Here is a 24827-nt window from a genome sequence, read left to right as displayed (position 1 = left end):
TGTAATGGCATACGCGTAAAAGCGTGACTTTTTGCTAACCTGTGAGAATGAAAATAAAACTACACTTGTTTCAAGTATTTTTAACCGGTTAGTTCATCGGCTCTAGTAACTATCGGTTCATGAATGGCTGTTTTAATGAATAACTCGCACAATCTAGATATTCAATTATTGAATTTCAATAACTAAAAGTTTTACTTAGTGTTTCAATAAATCTAAATGTTTGATATTCTTTTCTTGAAATTAATCACTTACAATGTTTTGTTTCTAGATACTTGACCAGTCGAAACCAAAGCGACTAGATAATTGGCATTATTCCGTTATTTTCGGGAAAATGGTCATGATTACTCATTCTACAATTACTAGTAATCGGTTATTTGCTGAGTTCTGAATTTTAACCGCTAAGACTTGAAATTTATAACATGATTTTTAACTTTTGATCGAGACAAGTTTAAGACGAGTCGAACAGTCAATGAAAGATTTCATGATCTCACTTCTCTCTTGGAAGTTTTTTCAACAATTAATAATTTTAGACATTTAATTATGTTGTGTTGGCGGCAATCACAAATCAACCGGTTACTTTTGTTGATTCAAATAAAGTTGCTTTTTTCATCGATAGATGACGGGAAGAAGATCAGAAAGTTTCCATTTCTATTCTCACTTTAATTCAATACAAATTGCAGTCTTCAATACATTTGAGAAGTATTTATTGAAACAAGAAAAAACCAGAATATGTGAGAATATCAAATGATATTTAGTATCAGGAGTATGTAAGATTATTGTAGAGCATTTTGTACAATCAATAAACAACGGGCAAAGAGTTCGATAGAATATTAAAATACAAAATATTTGTTGCCGATTATTCGGTCATTTGTAGTTTCATGCCACTTTTCAATAACTGTCCAATAATCGTTATATTAATTTAAAATAGATTTGAAATGAAAATCCCAGCAATATTCAAAATATAAAATGGATTGACCATTTCTTGGGAGTTATGATGCAGAGATTGACAAAACATCTCTTATGCTGGCAAATGATTAAGGGACTTACAGCTCAAGCTTGCTTTTAAAATTGCCGTTATAGCGTTGTTTACTCGCTGAATTGATCAACCTGTAGATAATTTGAAAATGATGAACCTGAAGACTGTCCATGAAGATGAAAAGAAAACTAAATAATCTTCAGATCTGATTAATAAATATTCACCATTTTAGTGCCAATTTTTTCATTCAGACCGACAAGTGAGTTTTTTTGGACAACGAAGTAAACTTATTAACAATCTTGCTCTTTTTAATGTAAATTGATTGTACATTTAATCGTGACTATTTTCAGTTCCAGTGAACATTTCTGAGCAACATTTATGAAAAAATATTTCATTCCCTTGTATAAACTGAAATTTATTATGAAATTAATATATAATTTCAGCAGTGTAACTATTATATTATATTTACTTGCTTAACACTTGCTATTTTTATTTTATTTTACACAATTTTATTAGAGATTTAGCTATCACATCATCACTTTCGTTACCTTCCACATCACTGGCGCCAATAAAACCATTAATAGTACAGTTACAATGGTAATGATTCGATAGAAACTGGCATAAATTGTTATCCCGATCCTGTTTTAAAAATAAATTCAATTTTTGGCACTTTTGGTTAGATCGTCTTCCAATCTTCAGTATTATATTGGTCTATTGTTTCACGTTCAATCCCTAGTTTAGACGCACTAGAAAGTTATTTATAATTATAATTAAATGCATATATGAAATTATTTGAATAGGTATTTAATTAATTGAATGTTCTTAAATAGGATAAATTGAATAGGCTTCAGAACATGTTGAGATTAAATTTCAATCTCATAATTTTGTTTCTATCAGGTTACTCAATTACTTTACCACAAGAACATGCATTTTTAGCTTTGATTTCATTGTCAAGAGCATTTTAAATTCCGTCTTTGAAAGATTGATCAGAGGTAATAAACGGCAGATGAAGCTAAAGGATGAGTATATAAAAGTTAGACTCAATTTAGTATAGCAATTATCGTCAATAATGTCACAATTAATAATATGATTAACCATTGATACTGATAATTAACTGATGATATTTATATTTGAGATGTTCAGGTGAGACAAATAATGCCAATTCGGTAGGAAAAACAATTGAAACAATGAGATAAATCTGTCAGCATCGCATCAAAATCAATGTCAAATCATAAAAGTACAAGCAAGTTCACGATGACTTAAACTACGAAAATGATATAAAAGGCGATAAAAATCCAGAGTAAATTATCATAAAATTGTTCCCAGTCTAGTTACAGTTGAATCCAACGTGAAATCAATCTCCATCAAAATGATGCGTTTACTTGTTGTTGCTTCACTCCTCATCCTTCCATCTTTCATCGTCTCAGGTAAGCCATGAAAATCAATTTATAAGGTTGAATAATGATTTCACATTTCAATTTCGCTATTTTATCATTCATTTCAGGCGATGAAATCGCTAACAGTGGTGCTGTTACTGAAGCAATCCCATTGCTCCTCTGGGCTGCTGCTGACCCTAAAGAGGACTGTCAAGCAGCTAAGATTGACGCAGCTAAGTTTTATCAGTTTACTGAGAAGTATCGAGATGAGTTTCTTAAGTACTACAACTCACTCAACATCATTGGTGCTACCAAGTTTTTAAAGGATCATGCTGATGAATCAGGTACTAAAGGAGTCCATTGGGTTCTTGTTTTCGGTAAGATTCTTGAGAAGAAAGTAACTGGACAGAGTGAGGAAAAGGAACACGGACTTCCATCTCTCGTTGCTTGGGCTGTGAGAAACACTGGACCTGGAACTAAATTGACTTCAGTTAAACGAGAAACTTTAGTCTCTTTCCTTTTGGCTCACAAAACTGATATCTTGAAGTACCAACATGCCGGTGATGTTGATGGTTTAGTCAAGTTCCTTGAATCAACCAAAGCTGAATCAACTTCTACTGATGTCGACTGGAAGACTGTCATCAATGAGCTTAAGGATAACCGACAATTGTTCAAGTCTAAATGTGGTCTTTTCAACCTTCGATTATGTAAAAATATCAAAAAATGATCTAATTCAACAATTGTATCAATTGCTAGTCTTAAAAATGTGTTATTCAATAAATATATTCTTTAAAATCAAATTTCTTTTCTGGTTCCAACTACAATTTTGATTATTGTCAGGTATCAAATGTTAATGTAAGACCATTATAAAATCAGTTTCATTAACCGATTAAGAAGCACTCATGGTTTCAAAAGAGATCTTCAAATATTGAGATCAATAAGATTTAGGGACTCGAAGAGTTCAAATCTAAGCAAACCTAATTTCAATTGGATCAATTTTCATAAACTTTATTTGATTTCTGTCTGTAAAACAGTAATAACGAAATTAATTTGAGCTTTGGTTGATCTTGCACAAAAATGAAAGTCATGAAAGCTAGTCATTAGTTTAGCAAACAACGAATGAAACATTGTGTTATTAACTTGAACATCTTCTTCACTAAAATTATGAAGTAAAATGACAAATTTAAAGTCATTATTGAATCTATTTCGTATGAAGAGTATGGACTTTTAGAAAGTCTCTTCAAAAAATTGAAACAATCGAGCTGCACTGCACAAACTGACTCATAAGTATTTTCAAGTTTTTCGACAAGAACTATGGACAAAGACATGCTTTTAGAGCCGAGAGTATGGACTTTTTGGGTTTGTAATAGCATAAAAACTGGAATTTGAAAAACATAAGAGCTTATACATTAAACTCTGAACATTTAACATGTTTACGATAGCGTATTTTAGGTCAAAACATAAGTAAAGCACAAAAACAATGAAGAAAAAGGTTTTTACTCTTTTAAAAGACATTTAACACATTTGTAACATTTATGCATCAAACTTGTAAACAAATGGGCGAAAAATGGGTAAAAATTAATTTCTTTCAAGTTTAAACTCTGCCAAGTTGTGAGGACATAAAAACTGAGTCCTTTAGTGCGACTATGAGGTTTCTCTTATCGATAGTTTTCGAGAAAATCGAGTCCAAAGTTGAAACTTCGATTGCCTTTTGTACGTTTGTGGGACCAGATTTTTTCATGAGACTCGATCTAAATTCTGTAAATTTCAATGATCACCCAGACAATGTACTTATTTTTAGAAATAAAATTCTCTGTTTTCTATAAAACAGATCAATTCGATTTTCGTTTAAACCGACCTCTGTCCGTGATCGGGAAAGTTAGAGACATGAAACTCACTATATGTGCATAAAAATTGTTTGTTTAAATTAAACTTCGATTGCCTTTTGTACATTTGTGGGACTAGATATTTTCATGAGACTTCATGCCTATTCAGTAGCTTTTAATGATCAACCAGACAATATACTTATTTTTAGAAATAAAATTCACGGTTTTCTGTAAAACAGATCAATTCGATTTTTGTTTAAACCGACCTATTTCTGTGATCGGGAAAGTTAGAGATCTGAAACTCACTGTATATCCATAAAAACTGTTTGCGCAAATTGTGCTCTGAATATTTTTTTCAAACAAGCAATAGTTCTCTTGATTTTGGCCAATAACCCAAAAATTGCGAGCCTCGATATTTCGAGAATGGCATCATCTATTATCATCATTCTTCGACTAAACATTAGATTTTATTATGGGTTTTAATATAATACGACTTAATATCGAAGAAAAGTTGAGCTAATTCAAGAAATACTGAATATATTTCTGACAGATAAGATTCGGGTTGACTAACCATTTAACTTCATAACTCAAGAATCACATCTGGTAACATAAGTACTAAAAGGCTCTACCTTTTATTGTAAAATCTTAAGTGGCCTAATATTTCAATAAATTATAGTCAATAACGAAATCTAATGATTGATCGAAGAATCATGATCGTAGATGATGCCATTCTCGAAATATCGAGGCTCGCAATTTTTGGGTTATTGGCCAAAATCAAGAGAACTATTGCTTGTTTGAAAAAAATATTCAGAGCACAATTTGCGCAAACAGTTTTTATGGATATACAGTGAGTTTCAGATCTCTAACTTTCCCGATCACAGAAAGAGGTCGGTTTAAACGAAAATCGAATTGATCTGTTTTACAGAACACAGAGAATTTTATTTCTAAAAATAAGTATATTGTCTGGTTGATCATTTAAATTTACAGAATTTAGATCAAGTCTGATGAAAAAATCTGGTCCCACAAATGTACAAAAGGCAATCGAAGTTTCAACTTTGGACTCGATTTTCTCGAAAACTATTGATGTGAGAAACCTTTAAATCGCACTAAAGGATTCAGTTTTTATGTGTTCACAACTTGCCAAAGTTTAAACTTGAAAGAAGCCAATTTTTACCCGCTTTTAGACCATTTGTGTACAAGTTTGATGCATAAATGTTACAAATGTGTTAAATGTGTCTTTTAAAAGAGTAAAAACCTTTTTCTTCATTGTTTTTGTGTTTAACTTATGTTTTGACCAAAATACGTTATGGTAAACATGTTAAATATTCAGAGTTCAATGTATAAGCTCTCATGATTTCAAATTCCAGTTTTTATGGTCATTCAAACCCACAAAGTCCATACTCTCGGCTCTAAAAGCATGTCTTTGTCCATAGTTCTTGTCGAAAAACTTGACGATACCAAGCAAAGCGTATCTTCAAGTTTACCGACAGAAGGTACTATTTATGCCAGTTTTTGCAGTTCAACTCGATTGTTTCAATCTTTTGAAGATACTTTCAAACATTTCTAGCTTCCAAGACCTTCCTAGTCCATTATCAACTTAATGATGCTAGACATAAATTAATTGTAAAAATTAGTAACACTCGATTAACACCATCTTTACCTTTACTCATGACTTTTGACAAAAACCAGTGAATACTAACGATCTAACTGTTCTCGAGGATTTATCTTAATTTCTTATTAACCTCATGGTAATTAAATTAGCTTTCTCTATGGACAAATTGAAACAAACATCGCCAGCTTATGCGCTATCACCATTCCTTGAATCGATTCCTTCTAGCCTAATCATTAATTTCAGGTTGATCGCAGTTTATTGATATTTTGATGAGATCTGCAACTTTCAATTGCAATATAAAATTACTTTTTTGATCATTTTAATAATTTGTCATCAATTGTTTCTTAGTGATTGAATTTGATGTTAAAAGCTTAAACTGATGCAGTAATTGAAACCTAAAGTCTTAATGATTCAACAAAAATGGATCGGCTTGGATTCACTTTTTGATTGTCAATAATTAAGTTCTGTCAATTACAAGTCACATCCAGACCAGTTTAAAATTAGCATTTAATGTAATTTGTATTCAAAAGGTTTAGTGGGAAGTTTGTTTGAACAGTTTAGTGAAACAAAATTAACACTAATCGTTTACCTTTAATGCAAATCAAGATCACATCATTAGTGCTGTTTATAGTCAAGTAAAAGTCGCAATAGATTCAGTGTAATCATTTCCTATTTAGATTAACTGGTGTTGCCGTTTATATCATGATTATTACAAATTGATTTTGATATCTTCTCGTATTGATCATTGAATTTAAAACTTGCCTTAAATTCAAGTCGATTCTGGTTACGATTGCAGTTATTAGATGAGATTAAAGTGACTTATTGAAGACATTTACCCTTGATATTGAGGTGTTAATATGTTAATAGTGTATCTATTTTTTGATTGAAACAACAATTGAACTCTTATATGTTGTTACATTATTAATATCCAATAAATTTCATCCTTTTACTTTTATTGTTACATCATTTGGTTAACCATACCTTAATAATGATTACAAGTGGATTAACCAAAATAATATATAATAGCAATAAAGTTAGTGGAGTTAATGGCTTGGTTAAGGTGATCAAAAACATTACCAGCAACCAATTTGGGATTTTCAAAGCCAAACCAATAAAACCCAAAAAAGATGTAATAATGTAAAAATGTTCACCTTTTAGTTACATCATGAAAGCCAGGAGTTACATCCAAATATGAAATGAATAATGAACACTCACTGATAAAATAATATTTGTAATTAGTTGAGAAATACTGAAATAAATTTATGTAAGATTGGTTAAACAAGATTGAAAGATTGGTAAAAATTGGTAAAAACTGGTAATTATAGTAAACTGTTGAAGACTGTTACCAGATTTTACCAGTATCTTTAATTAGAGATCATTTCTGGTGTTGAGTGTGCGGTCGCCATATTGTTGGTCCACAAAAATTTGGTTAAAATTATGATGAAGAGTTAAGGTGAAGAGGAAGAAAAGTGGAGATTATAATTGAAAAAAAGGAACCAAGATTAGTATAAATTACCAGGTACCGAATGTTTAAAATAAAAGTTAACCGTTAAAAAATTGGTAGATATTTTAAGACAAAATGTCTCTTTCTATCTCTTACTTTCATTTTTGTCTTCCAATTTTTCATCTCCCCCTTACTTTCTCCCTTTCTTTTCAATTTAGCCTTTACCCGGCCTAAGTTGATTCAAAGTTCAAATTATTTGCTTCCATTTATTTTTTTTTGTCTTCTTTTGTTCTTCTCATCGTCTTTATCATTGATCTTTCCCGCCCTCTCTTCCCTCCTGTTTTTATATTTTACATGCATCTTTTTCCTTACCACCCTCACCTTAACACTCTTGACTTAATACTCTGTTTAACTCCTCTCCCGCTCTGTGAGTGAGAGTGATTTATCAAGCGAATCACCAATATTTTAAATAAACTCAACTAACACAATCACCTGATGAACCATTTTGTAGTTAAACCATTCAGAACAACTTCAACTTGAAGTGACAACTTTAAATTCATTGTTAACAAATCAGCCAGCAAAACTTGTCCATTCGTGATCATCAACGTTTAATAGATACATTCAAAAGTAAACGATATTCAAGTGAAACAAGAAACAGTGTAACATCAAAGTTTTTACAATCTACCAAAATCTATGTGAGTTTAAGTGATATTAACTATTGCCATTTTAATTTTCCCTTCTGAATAACTTTTCCCTCCTAATCAAAAATCCCTCCAGCATCAATTCACAAGCATCTACCGCTTAATCGGAAGAAATTAATTTTTTTTTCGTTTTCTTTCTCTCTTTTCTACAAATTTTTTCATCCTCCAACCAATAATTCACAAAACCGGACAATTTATTCTACTTTATCAACAAGTGTTTTATTTTATTCATCGAAAAGTTACAGAATAGTCAATCAAGATGAACTTCCAATGGATAATATTAAGTTTCCAAGTAACCCTCATGGTCTTAACCTTTTGTGAAGCAGGTAAAAAAGGAACGGAATCCGGAATTATAGTAATAAATAATACAGGTGGAGGCAAATGTGGAGGCTCAGCAAAAACTATTGTCAAGACTGCTCCTAAAGGCAAAAAAGGTAAAGGTGGTAAAGGTAAGGGTCACACTATTATTGCATCTTCTGGAGGCGGTGGTGGTGGCGGTGGCTGCTCATCTTCCTGTAAATGTGGGCATGGAGATCATGGACATGATCATGGAAAGGTTGTCGCCGTCCCTGTTCCTGTACACATTCCTGTTCATGATAACAAGTTTATGCACCGTCGCAACACAGGTTTTGAATCAACTGCAGGTACTCGTATGATGCCAGTGTTTGTCTCAGCAAACAGTCCCATCTCAATCGCGGGTTCACCTTCATCATCCAATCATCAACAACAATCTCAACTTAATTCCTATGGCTACAACAATCAAGTTGGCTCATCTAACCCTTTTATTAATGCATTCGCATCAAACTTAATTGCATCTCGATCCCATCTTCGTTCTATTGGTGATCATGGTATTATCGACCCATCAGTAATGTCAATGTCCGAAGCTAGACAAATGTTTTCACTTTTACCCGCTCAACAATTAGGACATCATTTTGCTCACTCAGTTAATCATGGCAATCAAGACTATGGTCATCACTCCCACGGATTATCTTCCCCACATCATCATCACAGCTTCAATGCTTATGGTGACTCTGGTTCACTTATGCGAGACTCTCCAGTCCATCATCCAGTTCCATACAGCTCTATGCCCATTTATGAACCAATCAGATCCGAAGAAGAATATATGGGAATGAATTACGGGGATGGAAGAGGAAATCATGGTGGATCAATTGGACATGGACCTTCACCATCACCCTCATCATCATCATCTTCCACATCATCTGAAGAAGATGAACGCAATAGATCCAACTACCAATCTGCCAGTTCTGCCTTGCCATCCTCAGCCCCCTCATCTGAACCTTTGAGAAAGCCATCTAATTTTGATGATTCACCAGCATCACCAGTATCATCACCTTTATCACCTGATTCCAAAGAGAAAAGTCAATCAGGATATTGGCCTGAAAGAGCATAAAAATAAAATATCACCCAAGAAATCATCCTCATTGTCATAAAGCATCTTCATATACTCATAAATAGAAAAATTGATTTCCAATGTAGAAGAAACCCGACGGTCAAGATTTTAGAGAAATGCGTGAGAAATTCGTCGATGTTAAAGCTCAGATGGAATGTTGGCTTGCTGAACTTTCCTTTCTTAACAATATTTTAAGACGAAAAGGATAAAGTTAGTAAGTAAAAGGTGAAAAAGCTAGTCAAATGGTCTTGACATAAATATCACCATAACAGCATACGAAATGGCCTTGTGAGTGAAAGTTTTCTCAACATTTCACCTTTTCTTCTTCACCCTCATTATCACACTCATTGTCTTCATCGTCTTCACCGTATTCATCGTACTCATCGTCAAACTCTTGACAGCCTCTTTGTCTTCATTATCTGTGCCTTGGGCCAAATTGTCCCACAAATTTTCTTTCATTTTCGTCAACCTCATCTATTTTGGCCCGGTAACGGTCCATTTCTATCCAATATCTTCCGCCTTTCTTTTACCATATCATCATCCTTTTGTCTTCACCATAACCTTTCTGCCACTTATGATTTGCTTACATATTCACACGGAGCCATTTTTTGGATAAAATTGTTTCCTTATGTCATCATATGCTAACATTTGTTATCACTCTCATCAATGATTTTTGCATGAATTAAAGAATTCTGTTTATTTTTCTAATCAAAATCTGAATCAAAACTATTTTCACTCCTTTAGATATTAGATTAACTAGTAATTTTTGCTCTGATTGCATCAAGACACATTAAATACATAATAAGAAATAAAAGTTTTTTATTTGACTTAATGGTCTTTTCATGTACATTAAATAACGATTAATATTGTTGACAATGTGAATGTTTATTTGAATGTGAAATGTTTCACAGCATAACTTCATTCAAAGTTAAATATGCATGAAAAATATTGATAAATTGTTAACGTAATCAATGAAAATTTTCACCGATTCATTGGCTGATTATCTTGATTAGTGTAAGATTAGCTTACACTAATATCATTATTTGTTATTATTTAAAAACTGTTATTATTTGAAGGAGAATAAAAGTTTACCTTCGTCAGCCTACCTGTAAGAGCGTAACATGACACAAGATGATCAACAACTAATGATGATTTTGGAGTGTCACAGTTAATCATAAATTTAAACAGGATCACTAATAATTACAATAAAAAATAACAATCATAACAAGCGTCAATGACCGTGAGCTTTTTAATTATATTAAATAACGTTAAAATTATTTCTCATTTTTACTTTAAACTGAAATAGTATCAAGATCAACAATAACCCGATAATCATGATCATGATCAGTTACAGTGAACATTAGTAGATTAGTTAGTTAAATTAGTGATGCAAATCACTTTTTCCTTTCAACATAATCAACTGATTAAAATGGAGTAGCAAATTGATGAAAACTGATTTAATTGGAGATGAGTTAAGAGTTATGTTTTTACTGATCTCCCTCCCAATTATTGTTGATTTTGATTGATCAACTGAAAAGACTGCTAATTTAAATTGGTTTAATAAATCATCATTATTAGATATATTGTTACCCAAATTGCTGAAAACAAATTTAATAAATCACTCATAAAAATGGGAAAAATGTTGCTATAACAATAGCATGGTTAAAGTTTAAAGGTGAGTCTTATAATGTTACTTTTAATGTCAATTGAGTTTGAATTTGGGCAAAATTTAGATTCCAAATTTTTAGTTTAAACTGAGCTTATTCATTTAGCCAACTAAAATAGTTAAACGATTATTGTTATTGCTGTTATCACTTTCATTTATTGTAAATTGAATTGCAATAAATCAATCCAAAAATCCTCTATTCCTTGGATAAACGCTGATACGGTAAACGATAATTTACGCTCAATAAATGGTCGTTTGACCTTTCGATAACAAACCTTCAACAAACAGTGTATATGTAAGTATGAACGTATATTAGATCACTTATTGATTAAACACTTCCAAGATTCAATCAATTTTACTTTCAACTCTTGCAATAATTTACATTTTATTTCTGGTTTTAAACCAGTTTTTACCCATTTTGCTTGTTCACATCAATCAGCGAACAATGTTGGTCAATGAACATAGGAAAATCATTGAGTATAAAATTTATTAAAATTAGAAATCAATTTCGAAGTTATCATTAATTTTCAGTTTTTTCTCGTTCTAGCATAATATGCCTGATTGATAGGAGTGAAAGTTTTGATTTGACTCGGCCAATCAATTGAATCCACTTTTCATCTGTGATTTCACTGATTTTTGGTGTTTTAATTGTTTCACAGTGTTCAAGGATGTTATAAGTTAATTGTATTGATGCCGTTGATTCAAAATTGAGATTAAAATGTTGATCTTTCGTTAAGTGGCCATTTTTAACCAATAACGATGAATTGGAGACTAAAAAATTGTATAGAGAATCCACAATTGTTTGGAGTTTTGGATCCAAATTCACTAAAGTATCCATTAAATCAAATTGATCTGCTTCCGATGCTATAACATAATTTGTTTTACTAGAAAGTCGTCTTTCAACAATTGAAGAAACGATTTTAATCATTGACGGCCATTTACCTTCAGTAATAACCATTTTTTCCAACTTATCAGCGACTTTAGAAGTAAAAGCTTCGCCAATTTGGGTTAATGTTTGATTGATTAATATTGGTCTAGTTAAACAATTTAAAATGGAGCCGAAAATAATCTGAATAAATAGAAACAACAAACCAAGATTAATAAGGGTAATGTTTCTCTAATTGATTGAAATATTACCTGGGCAGTTAAAGAATTATAAAGTGTCTTGACTGTAATCATTTTGATATTTTTTAAATCTTCCAGACTTGCTATCAATGGCAATGGAAGTATTTCCATAATTGTTGGTATGGTTGATAACAATGATTTTGTGGCTTCATCTATCAGAAAAGTTTCATCATACTCTGAATAATAACAAATACAAATGTGAAAATTAAAAAATGGACTAAAAATGAATGAGATATCAATAAAAAACTTACCGGCATATCTTTCATTCAAACCTGCTTCATCATAATAAGACTTGTATTTCGATACTTGAAGCAAAAACCGGTAAGCGAGTGGAATCAAAGCAGCCTGAACAAATTTGAATACAGTTTCATCAATGACTTTGTGTAAGGCTTGATACCACCAAGGTTTCGGCTTGGCTGTGATCTTTGTAATATCCAACCAACGCCATTCTTCATTCCTAAAATATGGAAAGTAAAAGGTAACAAATCACTTGTTAAAGCTTGAAGAAGTGATTATTGATCTGATCTTACCTTTGAATGATTGGAAATAACAGGTAACTTACACTCTTTTCCCTGGATTCATTGAGACAAGAAACAGTTATTATGTTTGATAAAAACGCAATAACCTTTTCTTCATTTTCAGGTGTAACCTCCAAATGGTTGAAGACATTAATGGAAAAAGAAAGTCGTGATTCAAGAAAAGGACGAATAAGCGCAGACCAAGCAGGTCGTTTACGCTGAAGGGAGATTAAATAAGCGTTGGATGGTCGAGGAATTGTTTCAATATACAAATCAAAAAGATTGGTCCAATGGCGAGAGGATGGGGTTGACAAGGGAGACGATGATGAATTGGAGGTTGATTTAAATTTTGGTTTGGTGGGAGAGGAAAATTTACTTGGCGTCACTGGTTTAATTGTTTCTTTATTATTGGTGCTGTTATCCAATCCTAAAGAAAGTTCTTGGTTCAGGATGGAAATGGGTGCATAAAAGAAAATGGCTCGAACCAAGAGAAGCCAACAGCATGAATGAATATCACGAAAGCTTTTGTAAAACAAGGTTTCTGCATTGACAGCGAATGGCATCAGTAAATCAATCAGATTGGATGAGAGAATTAAACAATCTGACAATTCAATGTTAATTTTGACAATATGTGCCATGTAAAGAGTTAAAATGTTGATAAATATGTGAGATTCATCCTGAGTTTCATATGGAATTAGATTGAGCATATTAATCGAAAGCTTCTTCATGTAGATTATAATGTAATCAAGACTTTTGTAGGAAAACAAAAGCAATGATAAATGGGAAGAGACAATCTTGGACCGTAATGAGCTTATAACATCATCAATTTTACCATTAGATAACCCATGATGGTCAAGTTTCCGTTGTGAATAGAGAAATGAATTGTACAAAGTGTAATAAGATTCAATAGGAAGAGTCGATTCTTTTAACCAAATCTCTGAAGTCTTGATAAGAAAGTCGACTATTGTTACGTTTACGATGACTTTTGAAGAGGTTTTAAATTCAGCCAACTCAAGGGATTCAAAAGAGTCTAGAAATTTAAATATTTGATTAATGGTTAACAAAACATTGTCCGATTGGTTTATTGATGTTAATTGACCAGTTTCTGGTTTAGTGTTCAAAGAAGCAGTTGAAGACATTAAATCATTAAGCCCTTGGTTCAAGTAACGCAGTAACAAGTTGTCAACTCCTTGAGAAACAAAGTAACCACGCCAATCCCAAATATCATGAATATCCTTGGAAGGTGACATATTTTCAGAAGGAATGTGAGTATCACGTTCAGAGAGGAAACTATCAAGATCACGTAAGAGGTTAATCAGTTTTAAAATTTTCTCTGGTTCATTGTGAGATTGTTTCATTGGTGATCCTTCAATGATTAAATTTTTCACTAAAATTATGTAAGGAGTCACAATTTGATGGAAAGTCACTTGATTGTAAAATAGATGGTAATAATCAACTAGCTCCAAGTCAAAGTTAACCCATTTCTTGATACAGTCAACAATTGTTTCTAAATTGAAACAATCAACAGGATCGATTAACAGTTGTTTCTCTATTCGCTGGCTTCGAATGGAATTGTAAACAGTAAATAATTCACTTTCCTCTGATGAACTGATCAATGAGTTTAACAGGATCATTTCATGGTAAAAGGCTTCTTTTTGCAATGGATTGTCAATATTTGTAGCCACCAATTGATCAATAATTAAATCTTTCAAAGAGTGAACCAGAGTTTCCCAGATTTCATTGACTTCAACATTGTTTTGAGTCAATGTAATGTAATTGGGAACATTTGTATTTCTTGTGGAAATTGATTCGTAATTTCTTAATGAAGGGTCAACAGTCAAATTGTCATCTGTAGCTCTTGGTTTTGATTGAAGACACTTTTTCAATTGATCTTTCATCATAACAATTAAGGTTCCAATTGAATCTAAAGTGAAAGAATACTCATCTTTATCTTCCTCAGCTTCATTCTCTTCATCTTTTTCTTCCGTTTGTCTCAATTCTTCGTACAATCTGAGTAAAAGAGCTTTCCAATCAATATCATTGTGCGTATCATCGGCGTAAATTGTCCCGAGTAACCTATTCGCTACCTTAGATGACTGTGACACCGAAGAGTTGACCAAGTCTGTTGATGGTGAACAAATTAGACTCTTAATCTCACCAATACAAGCTTCAAGTCTGGAAAAGGATACAAACAATTATTAATTAAGTTTGATCATTTGGAAGAAATAGATTTTTATAAATTGGGTAATTACCTTTTCTCCAAGGGTTCCATGGTTATTTGGTACAGCTTCATTCAAACTAGAAACAGTGAATGGTGATCAAGATCGTGATCCTGTAAATTGTCATGAATTAGATGTTGATACAGAAGTAAATAAACTGCCTAGAAGTCTAATGATCTTTGAACACCCGGCTTGTTTTGGTTTGAGCATTTACCATGGAAACAATACAATTCGATGTCTTCCGGGTTCCTTGTTTCTCATGTTTCTAGTCTTCCATTCAACTCCAAAAACAAAATTCAAAGGAAAATAATCATTAGACTCAAGTTGTAAATGGCAATGATCACTGAATCCATTGATTTTTTACCCATTGGGACAAAAAACCAATATAAATGGACAAATAAATAAGTTTTAAATGCAAGCACAATTGTGGTAATTTATACTTGGAATCGTTAAAATTAAAATCTTTCTGTTGATTCCAATAACAGGATATTGAATGCATAATGGAACTATAGTAATTGAATTGGTTAGATATGGTTTTATGGTGAAAATAATTAAAAGGTTTGTCTATGGTTCTTTATGATATTAACAGAATGATAATAATAATGATCATTTAACAAAATTAGAAACGCCATTGTTGGAAACGTTATAAACCAAATACTATTTTCAAGAGACAGGATTCAAAAACATGATTCGATTGTCCTGATTTAATAGTTAGAAGTGAATGAATGTTCAATCAACTATTAATGATAAATCATGAAAAAGTGAACCAAATTTAGATTTTATTATTTTCAATTTGTCGCGAGTCTAATGTTTGATTGATTTCAAAAGTTTTGCAAAAGGATTTCAAATGATAAATATAGTCAATTAATGAGTTTATTTGTATTTTTAATCATGATACATATGTGAATTAAAGCCAAAACATCAACAGATAACAATTCAACTTGAAACTTTGTGTATTTTCTTAATTGTACTCTCTCAACAATTCAATAATTGGAACTAAGTAGAAAATCAAAACAACAATGAGAAAAAGAAGCAGCCAACTGCTATAATATCGTAACAATTAGAAGAAATTATTAAGATCAAGTTGAGTCAATAAGAGAGGGAAAACGAGAAAACGTTTGGTAAAAATGCAACAATTTTCCAAGAAATCGTAAATTTTTCTTTATGCTTATTAATTTATATTAATCATTATTGATGGATCACTTGGATTTATTTGAACCTCCTCGAGTGCCGAAAAAACTGGTAAATGGTCCTGCTTCATGGTTAGATGAAGATGAACATCCAGATGTACCAGGCGAGTCATTTCCTTGGTTGCCAGAGGACAGCGGGTAAGAAGCTGTCTTTTTAGCTGATTTTCGACTTCGGATTCCTCCCAAGCCAGGATAAGTTCCCATTCCTAAGCAACCTCGAGGTAAAACCATTCGTGCATTTCCCATTGCAGGTCTACAAGCACCAGGAACCACAAGCTCAGCTAGATGAGCTGCATACCCTTCACTGAGTATCTAAATACGTGAAATGGGATGTAAAGGATTAATAAAATTATCAATAATCAATTGCATCGATTAAATAGTATTAAACTAACCCTTGCATTGGTTTGATGTTTCTTTGATACTTTGCCAACAATGTAGATTTGATCTTGTCTTAATCCAATTTGTTGATAAACCCAAATATCTTTTGAAGATCCATAAGCTGCATGAATTACAACATCACTCTGAAATAAAGATTTTATGGAGAGATAAAAATCAATCATGTTGATCTAATTACATTGTATTTGAATAGATTAGTGAATTTTCTTATAAGCTAACCTCTTGTTGAAGATACTTAAGATACTCTGCTTTATGCTTGAGAGGATCAGTTGATACTCTATCAGCAAATGAAACCAAACCAAAAGGAAAATTATGCTGAGATAGCCAAGAAATTACTCTCTGTTGTTGCATATCAGGTCGGCCGGTAATATAAATTATTAAATAACCAAGTTCCTGCCAATGACGAACAACATCAACTGCTCCAGCACGAACCTTTGGATCTCTTCCAGTAACTGAAACACTTGCTGTGAATGAACCGTCAATACTGAAAACGACAACTTCTGTTCTAGGAGGAACAACAGCAAGAAAAAAGTCTATTGATGTATGATCACCGCTGTAGAATCAAAGAAAAAAGATTTGAATTAGTTAAAAAATTTTAGAAAAACGAACGAGAAATTTCTTTACTTACCGTACAATAAGTTTAAATGGGTAGATCCCAAATCCTAAAGCCTTTTCAGCAGGAATGGAATACGAGATTCGTCCTGTTTTATCAGTTGTTTCTGTACTCAAATAAGTCCATTCACCAAGAGTTAAATCTTTCATCATATGGATATCGACCTTTTCACCGGTAAGAGTTACAACATCCAGTGGTCCATACATAAAACGAGCAGTAATTATTTGATCTGCACCTTCTTTGACTATTACATCGTTAGCTCGATGGTTTGCTGTAATATTCTGTGATGAAATAACAATATAAAATAAATTTCATTGTGATTTGAAAATACTGTAGACATTACTTTAAGTTTGATTGAGGTCCGTTTACGAATCCATTTTTCTTTTCCTTGATTCGGTACGAAAGGAGTAAACTCTTTTTCAGGCTCACTTAAAGGTAGTAAATCCGTTCGAACCAGCTAATTAAAGAGAAAAAGAATGAAATTTTAATAATCCAAACAAATGATTAATAAGTAAATTAATAAAGCAATTATGAGAATTTGCATTCTATACCTGTCTTAAGATAAATGCAATGGCATCATTGGATTCCCAGAAACTTGCATGAAAAAGATAGGGCAAAGAATGGACTGGAAAATTTGTCAATCCTTCCGGACAATAAAGAGCGTAATCAAGTCTTTTAGTTCCCCACCATTTTTGTGTAACTAAATGTTAAAAAAGACAATTATTATAATACGAATTCACACAAAGAAATATTAATATGTGTATTACTTTGCTGCACTAATGGTGTGGTAAGTGAATCACCGAATCCCTCGGAAGTTAGGCTTATATCACTGACGCGACGAGGATAAGTAGTGTGTTGTCCAATGGTTAAAGATGAACTTGTAAAAACATGGGCGTAATGACTCATGCAGTCGTCTGTTGAAAGAAATTTTAAATTTAAAATTAGATATAAATTATAAGATTTATACAAGAAATGTTGATCACTATTATATTTACTTAAACAAAGATTTTGTCCATCTCCTAACGGAAATTTCGAATACTTTGGAACGTTAATGGGAGGAATATGAGAGAATCGAGCGCTCAATAATGGTTCGATTCTGAGAACTGTTGGATCCATAGGATGAAACAAATTATAAAGCTGTGTACAACTGGGTTTAGCAAACATGGCTGTGAAAAAAAGAAAGATTGAAACAAATGGATTATGATTAACGATTAATTTGTTTGATGAAAAAGGTTTACTTACAATTTTTATCTTCCAGGTAGAGCATTTTACGAAAAGTTAAAACCAAACTGAGTGGGGAACCAAACATGAAAAAATCACTGACATCAAATTCAAATTTATGCGAATAACTTTGATCACTTGAATCACCAGAACTTCTTCTACGAGATTCTGGAGCTGATAAAAGTTTGAGGTAAAGATGGACATTATCTTCATGATTGTTGTTAAATGAATCTTGGGATCGATTTTTGGACATTTTACTTCTCCGGTTGAAACCAGAAGTAACATTAGTCGGAGGTTGGGGCTGTGTTGATACTGGTGCTGATGTTGATGATGATGATGCAGGTCTAAATGAATCACATTTAATTTCATCACAGTCCTCAGGACCACTTCCATCTGAAATTGATATAAGTGGATTTTGACGTAAAGTAAGATTAGCAGGACTTGCTGATTTGGGTCGACTATTACCGCCTGAAGTATTTGATATATTTTCAGCCATATCAGCAATACTATTATCACTTCCATTAAAGGAATTATTATTGTTGTTCAATGATGATCGACAAAGAGCATCAAAACCTATCACAGAGCCAATGGAATCACCAATGAGAATAACACCTCCAGAAAAACCAAGACCTTCCTCTGATTTAAGAAATTCTTGATATACTTGGTTGGCTGTGTTAATTACTTTTGACACATTATCTTGATATTCTTGTGATGAAATGGCAAATAAGGGCAAGGATCCGAAAGGAACTGCTTCATATGAATGACAAACTCCATCAATGGCCGATGGAGAAGATTGAAAACTGTATGGACTCAGACTTGATAAAACAGCTAAAGCGTCAGCACAAATGGCTGGAGCGATTACTAAACGAAATGCAATTTTCCCTGTCAACGATGGATAATGTGACCTGATAACTGATTCAAAGGCTCCTCGGAAAGTGGTGAAATCTGATTTTTTAGATGAAATGGGTTCAGCTCCTGATTCAAGGATATTGCCACCGTGAATGATGATAATAAGGAAACTGGTTGATGATGATGTATTGACAATTTGATGGGAGTGATGATAATGAGGATGAGGATGATGACTTGGTGAAACTGTGGGTGATGTTGGTGCCGAATGATCGAGTGAACCACAGGTCATAATACTGGATATATGTTTACGGGAATGTTCCAGTTGAGTTTTATGAATAAATGAGCTTGAAAAAATACTATCTGTAAGTAAGAAAGAGAATAGATTTTAGTAAAATATTTAATGGGAAAAAAGGATATCAAAAATTTAAAAAGATATTAAATTAGATGAGAAAGGCAAAAAGATGATATTAGTAGGAAAAAAAGATATAACGATATTATAACTCTCTTATGATTTTTTGGTTTATTGGTTTACCTTCAGTAGCTAATGGATCTTCATGATGATCTTTTATTGCCCCATGTTCGTTTGAATCTTCTGGTGGTGAAAATTCCAGAGAACTCCATTTAGATAATGATTCTCTTTCAAGCATTTCTGAAAAATAAATGGAAGCCAAATAATGAAAATGTATAACAATAACGAGAGTAAAAGTTAGCCTTTATAATGGGAAAAATAATGAGAAAAAATAATAATTTTAATTAAGATAAACAAGCAATCAATAGATTTTTTTTGTATACGCATATGTGTAGCAACAATTAGAAGAATTTGAATTATTTTAAAGTAATGAATTTACCTTGAGCATCATAAAATTCTTCATTTGAACTTGATTCTTCTTCTTCATTGGCAATACTTTCCATTCGCCAACTGGCAATTTGTACATCTAAACTTTGATTAGAGGTTTCTCCTGAAAACAATTTGATGAGAATGATAAATGAATTACTAAATTAACATTTCTGTTTTAGATTTTCCGATCTTTATCTAATTACCGGGTGAATGAAGTCCCGTGCGTGAGCTTTTACGCAATGAAAGTCTTCTCTGCGTTCCTTGGTGTTGTTCATGAATTTGATCATCGAGTTGCTTTGGTTTAGATTGTTGAGGTTGTTGTTGTTGATTAATACTTGGCGATGGACTTTTATTGCGAGGAATTTCAATGGATAATTTTTTTACTTCATCGTCTTTATCTTTGTCTATTATATCCAAATTAACCTCCTGAGATGGATGATTAGTTTCCAATTTATTAGTGTTATTTTCAATTGAGTCAGTATTATCTTTTGCGTTGGGATCGTTTATTGCTGCCATTTTTTTAGCTAATTGCTCCTGTATTTCCCTTTCTAGGCGACGGATATCATCCATGGTTAAACCAAACCATTCATCCTGCCAAGCCCAGGCTTGACGGTGAGCTTGTAACATTGTTTTACGAAGAGCTAAATAAAATTATGAGAAAAATGAACAGTTGAACAGTTAGTTAAATAATCACTTGATCTAGGCTTTAATATCACATCAATTAATGCCATAACTTCCTATTCCTGTGACATTTCCATTTCATATAATACAATGATCAGTTAAGAAAATACTTTGAAATTTCAAAGGGTATTTATATAAGTGAAAAAAATGTCAAAGTGATTAAATGTTAAAATAAACTAAGCTCAGTTGAAATGGATAATAGTTGTCTCAGAGAAGTGGCATAAAAAGATGTGTCTGAGTGATAAAATGTGATAATCAATGAATCTTACGAGCTTCATGGATATATTTTTCAATTTTACTCTGCATTCCCCAATATTTGAACTCAACACGAACCAATTTATATGCACACATGATACGTTTATCGGATATCGACAGAGTTGGTGTTTTCTTCATGGATTCCCAGTGATCTTCAACCCAATCATGGGTAAGTGGACCTCGGCCAGTCTTTTGGGAAACATAAATTGTAGGATCTTCCTCTTCTTTATACTCATTGCTTAACAGTTGATCTTTAACGATGTCAATTACATCTAAATGAAAAGAGAAAAGAGATTTAATTAGAAAAGAGCAAAAAATATACAAAAGGAAGGAATAAAATAAAATTGAAATTGTTGTAATAAACTAGATACAAGACGTCTGTTTGCTCAAGATTCTGAAAATAGATTGAAGAATTGTAAATGCACCATCATCATTATGAAACTCATTTACAGTAACCAAGAGTGTTGTAATCAATTGGTATGAACGAAAAAAGTAAACATGACTGTAATTATTATTATCACCGCCATAATTTACAATTAGATTCACTATCAAACGCAAAAACTAACATCCTCTAATTTTCCCTTTGAATGGAGTATCTTGTATTACCATTGAGATGAACAACTTCAATTTTTAGTCCATTACAGTTTTTAAAAGTTAAATGTTCATTTATTAAAGTTTATGATAATTAGAAATGCTTGAAAGGTGTTATCATCGCTGTATTAAATCATGTTTAAATAGCTCATCAAGAAGATGACCTAAATCAGATTGTTGTTTATTCACTGGATCAGTTTAACCATAATTGCTGTATTTACTTAATTAGGGCTATTTTAGAAACCATGAAAAATTTCACTTTTTTGAATTATGAGCAAAGGCTATGAGCAAAAGGGTTTAATGTTTATCAATATGAATGCATATGATCTCAAAGGGTGGTGATAAAGAAGCAAGGAAAAGGATTGGCAAAGGATGAGAAAAGGATGAGAAAGGAAGAGGAAAGGAAATAAGTTACTGGGTTTTGATAGAAAAACAATTTTCTACTAAATTCAAATTCAATATCAATGAGCAACTTGACAAAAATCATTCTTTTTTATTCAAGATTGGGACAAAATCATCGAAAGGTCATATTCACTTTTGACTAGATAATTGAGTGAGAGGAAGTTAAGTGAGAAACGTTTTGAAAAGAAAAGAACCAATCATAATAATAAAGATGGACATGGGATGCAAGTTGAAATGAAAGGGATGAAAAGAAAGATGAGGAAGAAAAGGCTATTACTTATATTGATGGTAAAGGAAGAAAAGGCAATGTCTATAGGAAGTATGATTTGTTGTATTGTCTGTCCTTATACATATCAATTGATGGCTAATTTATTTACTCCCTATCAATTACTTGATTTGTTGAATTGCCTCAAAGAACATGAGAAGAAAAAAAGAGAGTTGAAAAAGTTGACAAGTTTAGTTGATAAATTGGTTGAAAATATGTTAAACAATGTCAATTGAAAGAGAATCAATCATCGATTTGGTATTATGTTTGTGATGAAAATTAATCATCTTACCAACAATTCGATTCTTTAATTCAGAGTTTGGTAAATTAAAGACATTCTCTTGATTTCCAGGATCATCGAAATATCTAGTTTCGATATCGATTGAAAATTTTTCCATAAGAGGACAAGTATAACGGGTTTTCGTGTATGGATAAGCATTCCAAGCTTCCTCTTCAACTACAGCTGTTTTGGGGACCAAAGCTTTCAACCAACCTGAAAAAATTAAGTTTGTATACATTTATATTAGTACAAGGTAATCATGATTGAGTAAATTACTCGATTGACACAGTTTTTCTTGAGGAAAAAAACACTTTACCTGGAAGATGTTGACCAATGTAATAAATTTTGTGAGTATATTGACCTTGACCTCCTGGACCATCAACATAGGGTTCATTAACGAGGATTTCAACTCCACTTCCAGCTCCACTTGTTTCCTCAGCAGATTTTTTCTGGTAAACAAAAGGGTAAATTAGATTTAGATTTGGATTTAGAGATAATGTCAGTTAATAAATAAATGAAAATGGCTAATACAAACTAATATAATATACGTATCAAAAAATAATCAAGATACTAAAAGTCAATTTCTCGTTGATATTTGATACTGATTGATTAAAAGAAAGAGTATTAATAGTCTTAAGGTTAATGATGATGGAGTTTAGATCTTTTATAACTTAATCTTAAATTGAATTGAATTTTTTTTTGAATGATTGATGATGAAGACAGACAGTGAGAAGATAATAGATTGTCTTGAATAATTGAATTGGTTTGACGATTGGTGACTTAGTCGAAAAGGAGAATAGATAGAATATTACTTTCTGTACAAGCAAAATAATTTAATTATTGATCTTAATCGCCAAGCTCAGGTTTTACGATTTGTGAACATGATGACTGTCTAATCTAATCTTTTATTGAGAATGGTGATATTTTTCAAGGTAAATCTCATCAAGTAACATACTCGAAGGAATATATGTTTTGTATTTGAAAGGTTTCTATTCAGTGAATAACTTCTTTTTTCGTCTTCAATGAAGAAAGTAAAGGGGACATGAAAAAAGAAGAACAAACGAAGTGAGGAAGACGAGAGTGAAAGGGAAAAAGAAGAAAAAAGATAACCATAAAAATGCTTTGAGTTAATGTCAAAAGATTGGAAATTGCCAAATCTCTTGAGTTAATCAATAAACTAACCAATTTAGCTATCTAGATTGATCAAGTGAACAAAATAAATAAATAATAGACTGAAAAATATCAGCAAAAGGCAATAATATTATCCATCAGATTGGATGCAAAAAAAACGGTCACTCGTTTTGTTTTGACTTCAAATTTTAAATTAATATACAGATGTTGCCAAATGTCTTCTTATATAAGAGGGAAGGAATCGAATAGAAAAGATTTACTCACGGCGATCATGTAAAGTTGAGCCACTCTATACTCGTCTACTGAGAGTGGAAGAGGAATCCGATATTCAATAATTAACATTGTTGTAAAACACTAAATTTGTTTATGCCACTGGATTAAAGAATTATTTTCTTTGGTTATGTTGACGCTGAGACAAGTAGACGCATCAGGATGAGATTCATCTTGTACTGGTTTTTTTATTTATGCTTGGAGACACACAAAAATCTAAAATTACTGTCAAATCACATAATTGATTAAATTAATAATAGAGTACATTGAATATTCACATTAAGAATAAAGAATACATTATACAATAGATGAATCCAGTTATAATCTTGTGTAAAGATTAAAACAAACTCTAAAAGCAAACCATTGAAGCTTTTACGCATATTTACCATCTTTAACGCCATCTATTGCTTTTTTCACCTTCTCTAAAGTTTGATTCTGAGATTCTGAGTTGATGATTGTGCATTCATTTAATCAAATTAACATAATTAATTCTGATATTTTCAATTCTAATTTATTTCTTATTGGTATTTGCTCTTTGTATCATGGAACATCTTCAATTTTAATAGCTCTTTACCAAAGGATTATTTTAAGGTAAAGATTAGGTTTACTTGCTCTGTGTTTATAATTTATTTGTTGTTGCCTGTGCAACACTTAATTGAAAACAAATTGTGTAGAGTTCAATTCAGGGTCAATCGATAAAAGCATTGATAAATAATGCTCAAATTAAGAATGGCGAAAAAGGCTGACGGAGTAGAATCAAAAGTAAATATCATCGATCAAGACTGTTGAGCCTAATGATAATTGAGTATCAAAAAAATAATGGATTTTCAAAAACATCAATAATGTATGACTATTTACTTCTACGTATGATCTTTATGTCTTTAAATGTGTTCCAAATTGATCTCTGAATTAGTAATTGATGTATTCCAACTGTTTTTTTGCGTGAAAATTATCCGAGAAGTTTTGCTGGA

General features: G+C 32.0%; 3 protein-coding genes across 4 annotated transcripts; 2 read left to right on the top strand and 1 right to left on the bottom strand.

Moving 5' to 3' along the window:
• The first annotated feature begins 2293 nt into the window (after window positions 1–2293).
• LOC107362384 (uncharacterized) lies at window positions 2294–3152 on the top strand. Its single transcript, XM_015929435.3, has 2 exons — window positions 2294–2403; window positions 2481–3152. The coding sequence occupies exons 1-2, from the start codon at window positions 2346–2348 to the stop codon at window positions 3077–3079; spliced, it is 657 nt and encodes a 218-aa protein (XP_015784921.2). The 5' UTR covers window positions 2294–2345; the 3' UTR covers window positions 3080–3152.
• Window positions 3153–7279: 4127 nt separating this feature from the next.
• On the top strand, window positions 7280–10060 carry LOC107362390 (uncharacterized). 2 transcript variants are annotated; one of them, XM_015929440.3, is made up of 2 exons: window positions 7280–7929; window positions 8181–10060. In XM_015929440.3, the coding sequence occupies exon 2, from the start codon at window positions 8195–8197 to the stop codon at window positions 9344–9346; it is 1152 nt and encodes a 383-aa protein (XP_015784926.1). In that variant the 5' UTR covers window positions 7280–7929; window positions 8181–8194; the 3' UTR covers window positions 9347–10060. The 2 variants fall into 2 exon arrangements, with proteins under 2 accessions (XP_015784926.1, XP_015784924.1); XM_015929438.3 differs by having other exon boundaries at window positions 7281–7929; window positions 8151–10060.
• Window positions 10061–11482: 1422 nt separating this feature from the next.
• rdgB (retinal degeneration B) lies at window positions 11483–24191 on the bottom strand. The gene is made up of 21 exons (XM_089265913.1): window positions 23851–24191; window positions 22772–22904; window positions 22468–22668; window positions 20932–21189; window positions 20185–20622; window positions 19992–20102; window positions 19676–19792; window positions 18316–19503; window positions 18069–18239; window positions 17841–17987; window positions 17625–17773; window positions 17417–17530; window positions 17089–17354; window positions 16680–17013; window positions 16457–16585; window positions 16077–16376; window positions 15315–15340; window positions 12668–14830; window positions 12389–12594; window positions 12150–12313; window positions 11483–12081 (listed from the first exon to the last, which is right to left on the bottom strand). Exons 1-21 carry the CDS (start codon window positions 23926–23928, stop codon window positions 11533–11535), a joined length of 7242 nt encoding a protein of 2413 aa, XP_089122039.1. The 5' UTR covers window positions 23929–24191; the 3' UTR covers window positions 11483–11532.
• Window positions 24192–24827: the final 636 nt, after the last annotated feature.

The sequence above is a fragment of the Tetranychus urticae genome, chromosome 1 (genome assembly GCF_039701765.1).
Source record: "Tetranychus urticae isolate SD_2017Ah chromosome 1, NJAU_TeUrti_SD_1.0, whole genome shotgun sequence".
Taxonomy (NCBI): domain Eukaryota; kingdom Metazoa; phylum Arthropoda; class Arachnida; order Trombidiformes; family Tetranychidae; genus Tetranychus; species Tetranychus urticae.
The sequence above is the reverse complement of the archived record's forward strand: the minus strand, read 5'-3'. Positions and strand labels throughout refer to the sequence as shown.

Bases quoted from the DNA above. Each gene is read 5' to 3' on its own strand.
- LOC107362390 (XM_015929440.3), top strand. From the start codon at position 8,195: ATGAACTTCCAATGGATAATATTAAGTTTCCAAGTAACCCTCATGGTC.
- LOC107362384 (XM_015929435.3), top strand. From the start codon at position 2,346: ATGATGCGTTTACTTGTTGTTGCTTCACTCCTCATCCTTCCATCTTTC. The intron at 2,404-2,480 runs GTAAGCCATGAA...CATTCATTTCAG, and splicing joins TCCATCTTTCATCGTCTCAG to GCGATGAAATCGCTAACAGT.
- rdgB (XM_089265913.1), bottom strand. From the start codon at position 23,928: ATGTTAATTATTGAATATCGGATTCCTCTTCCACTCTCAGTAGACGAG. The intron at 17,774-17,840 runs GTAATACACATA...TTTAACATTTAG, and splicing joins CACACCATTAGTGCAGCAAA to TTACACAAAAATGGTGGGGA. The intron at 12,314-12,388 runs GTAAGTTTTTTA...GTTATTATTCAG, and splicing joins TTTGAATGAAAGATATGCCG to AGTATGATGAAACTTTTCTG.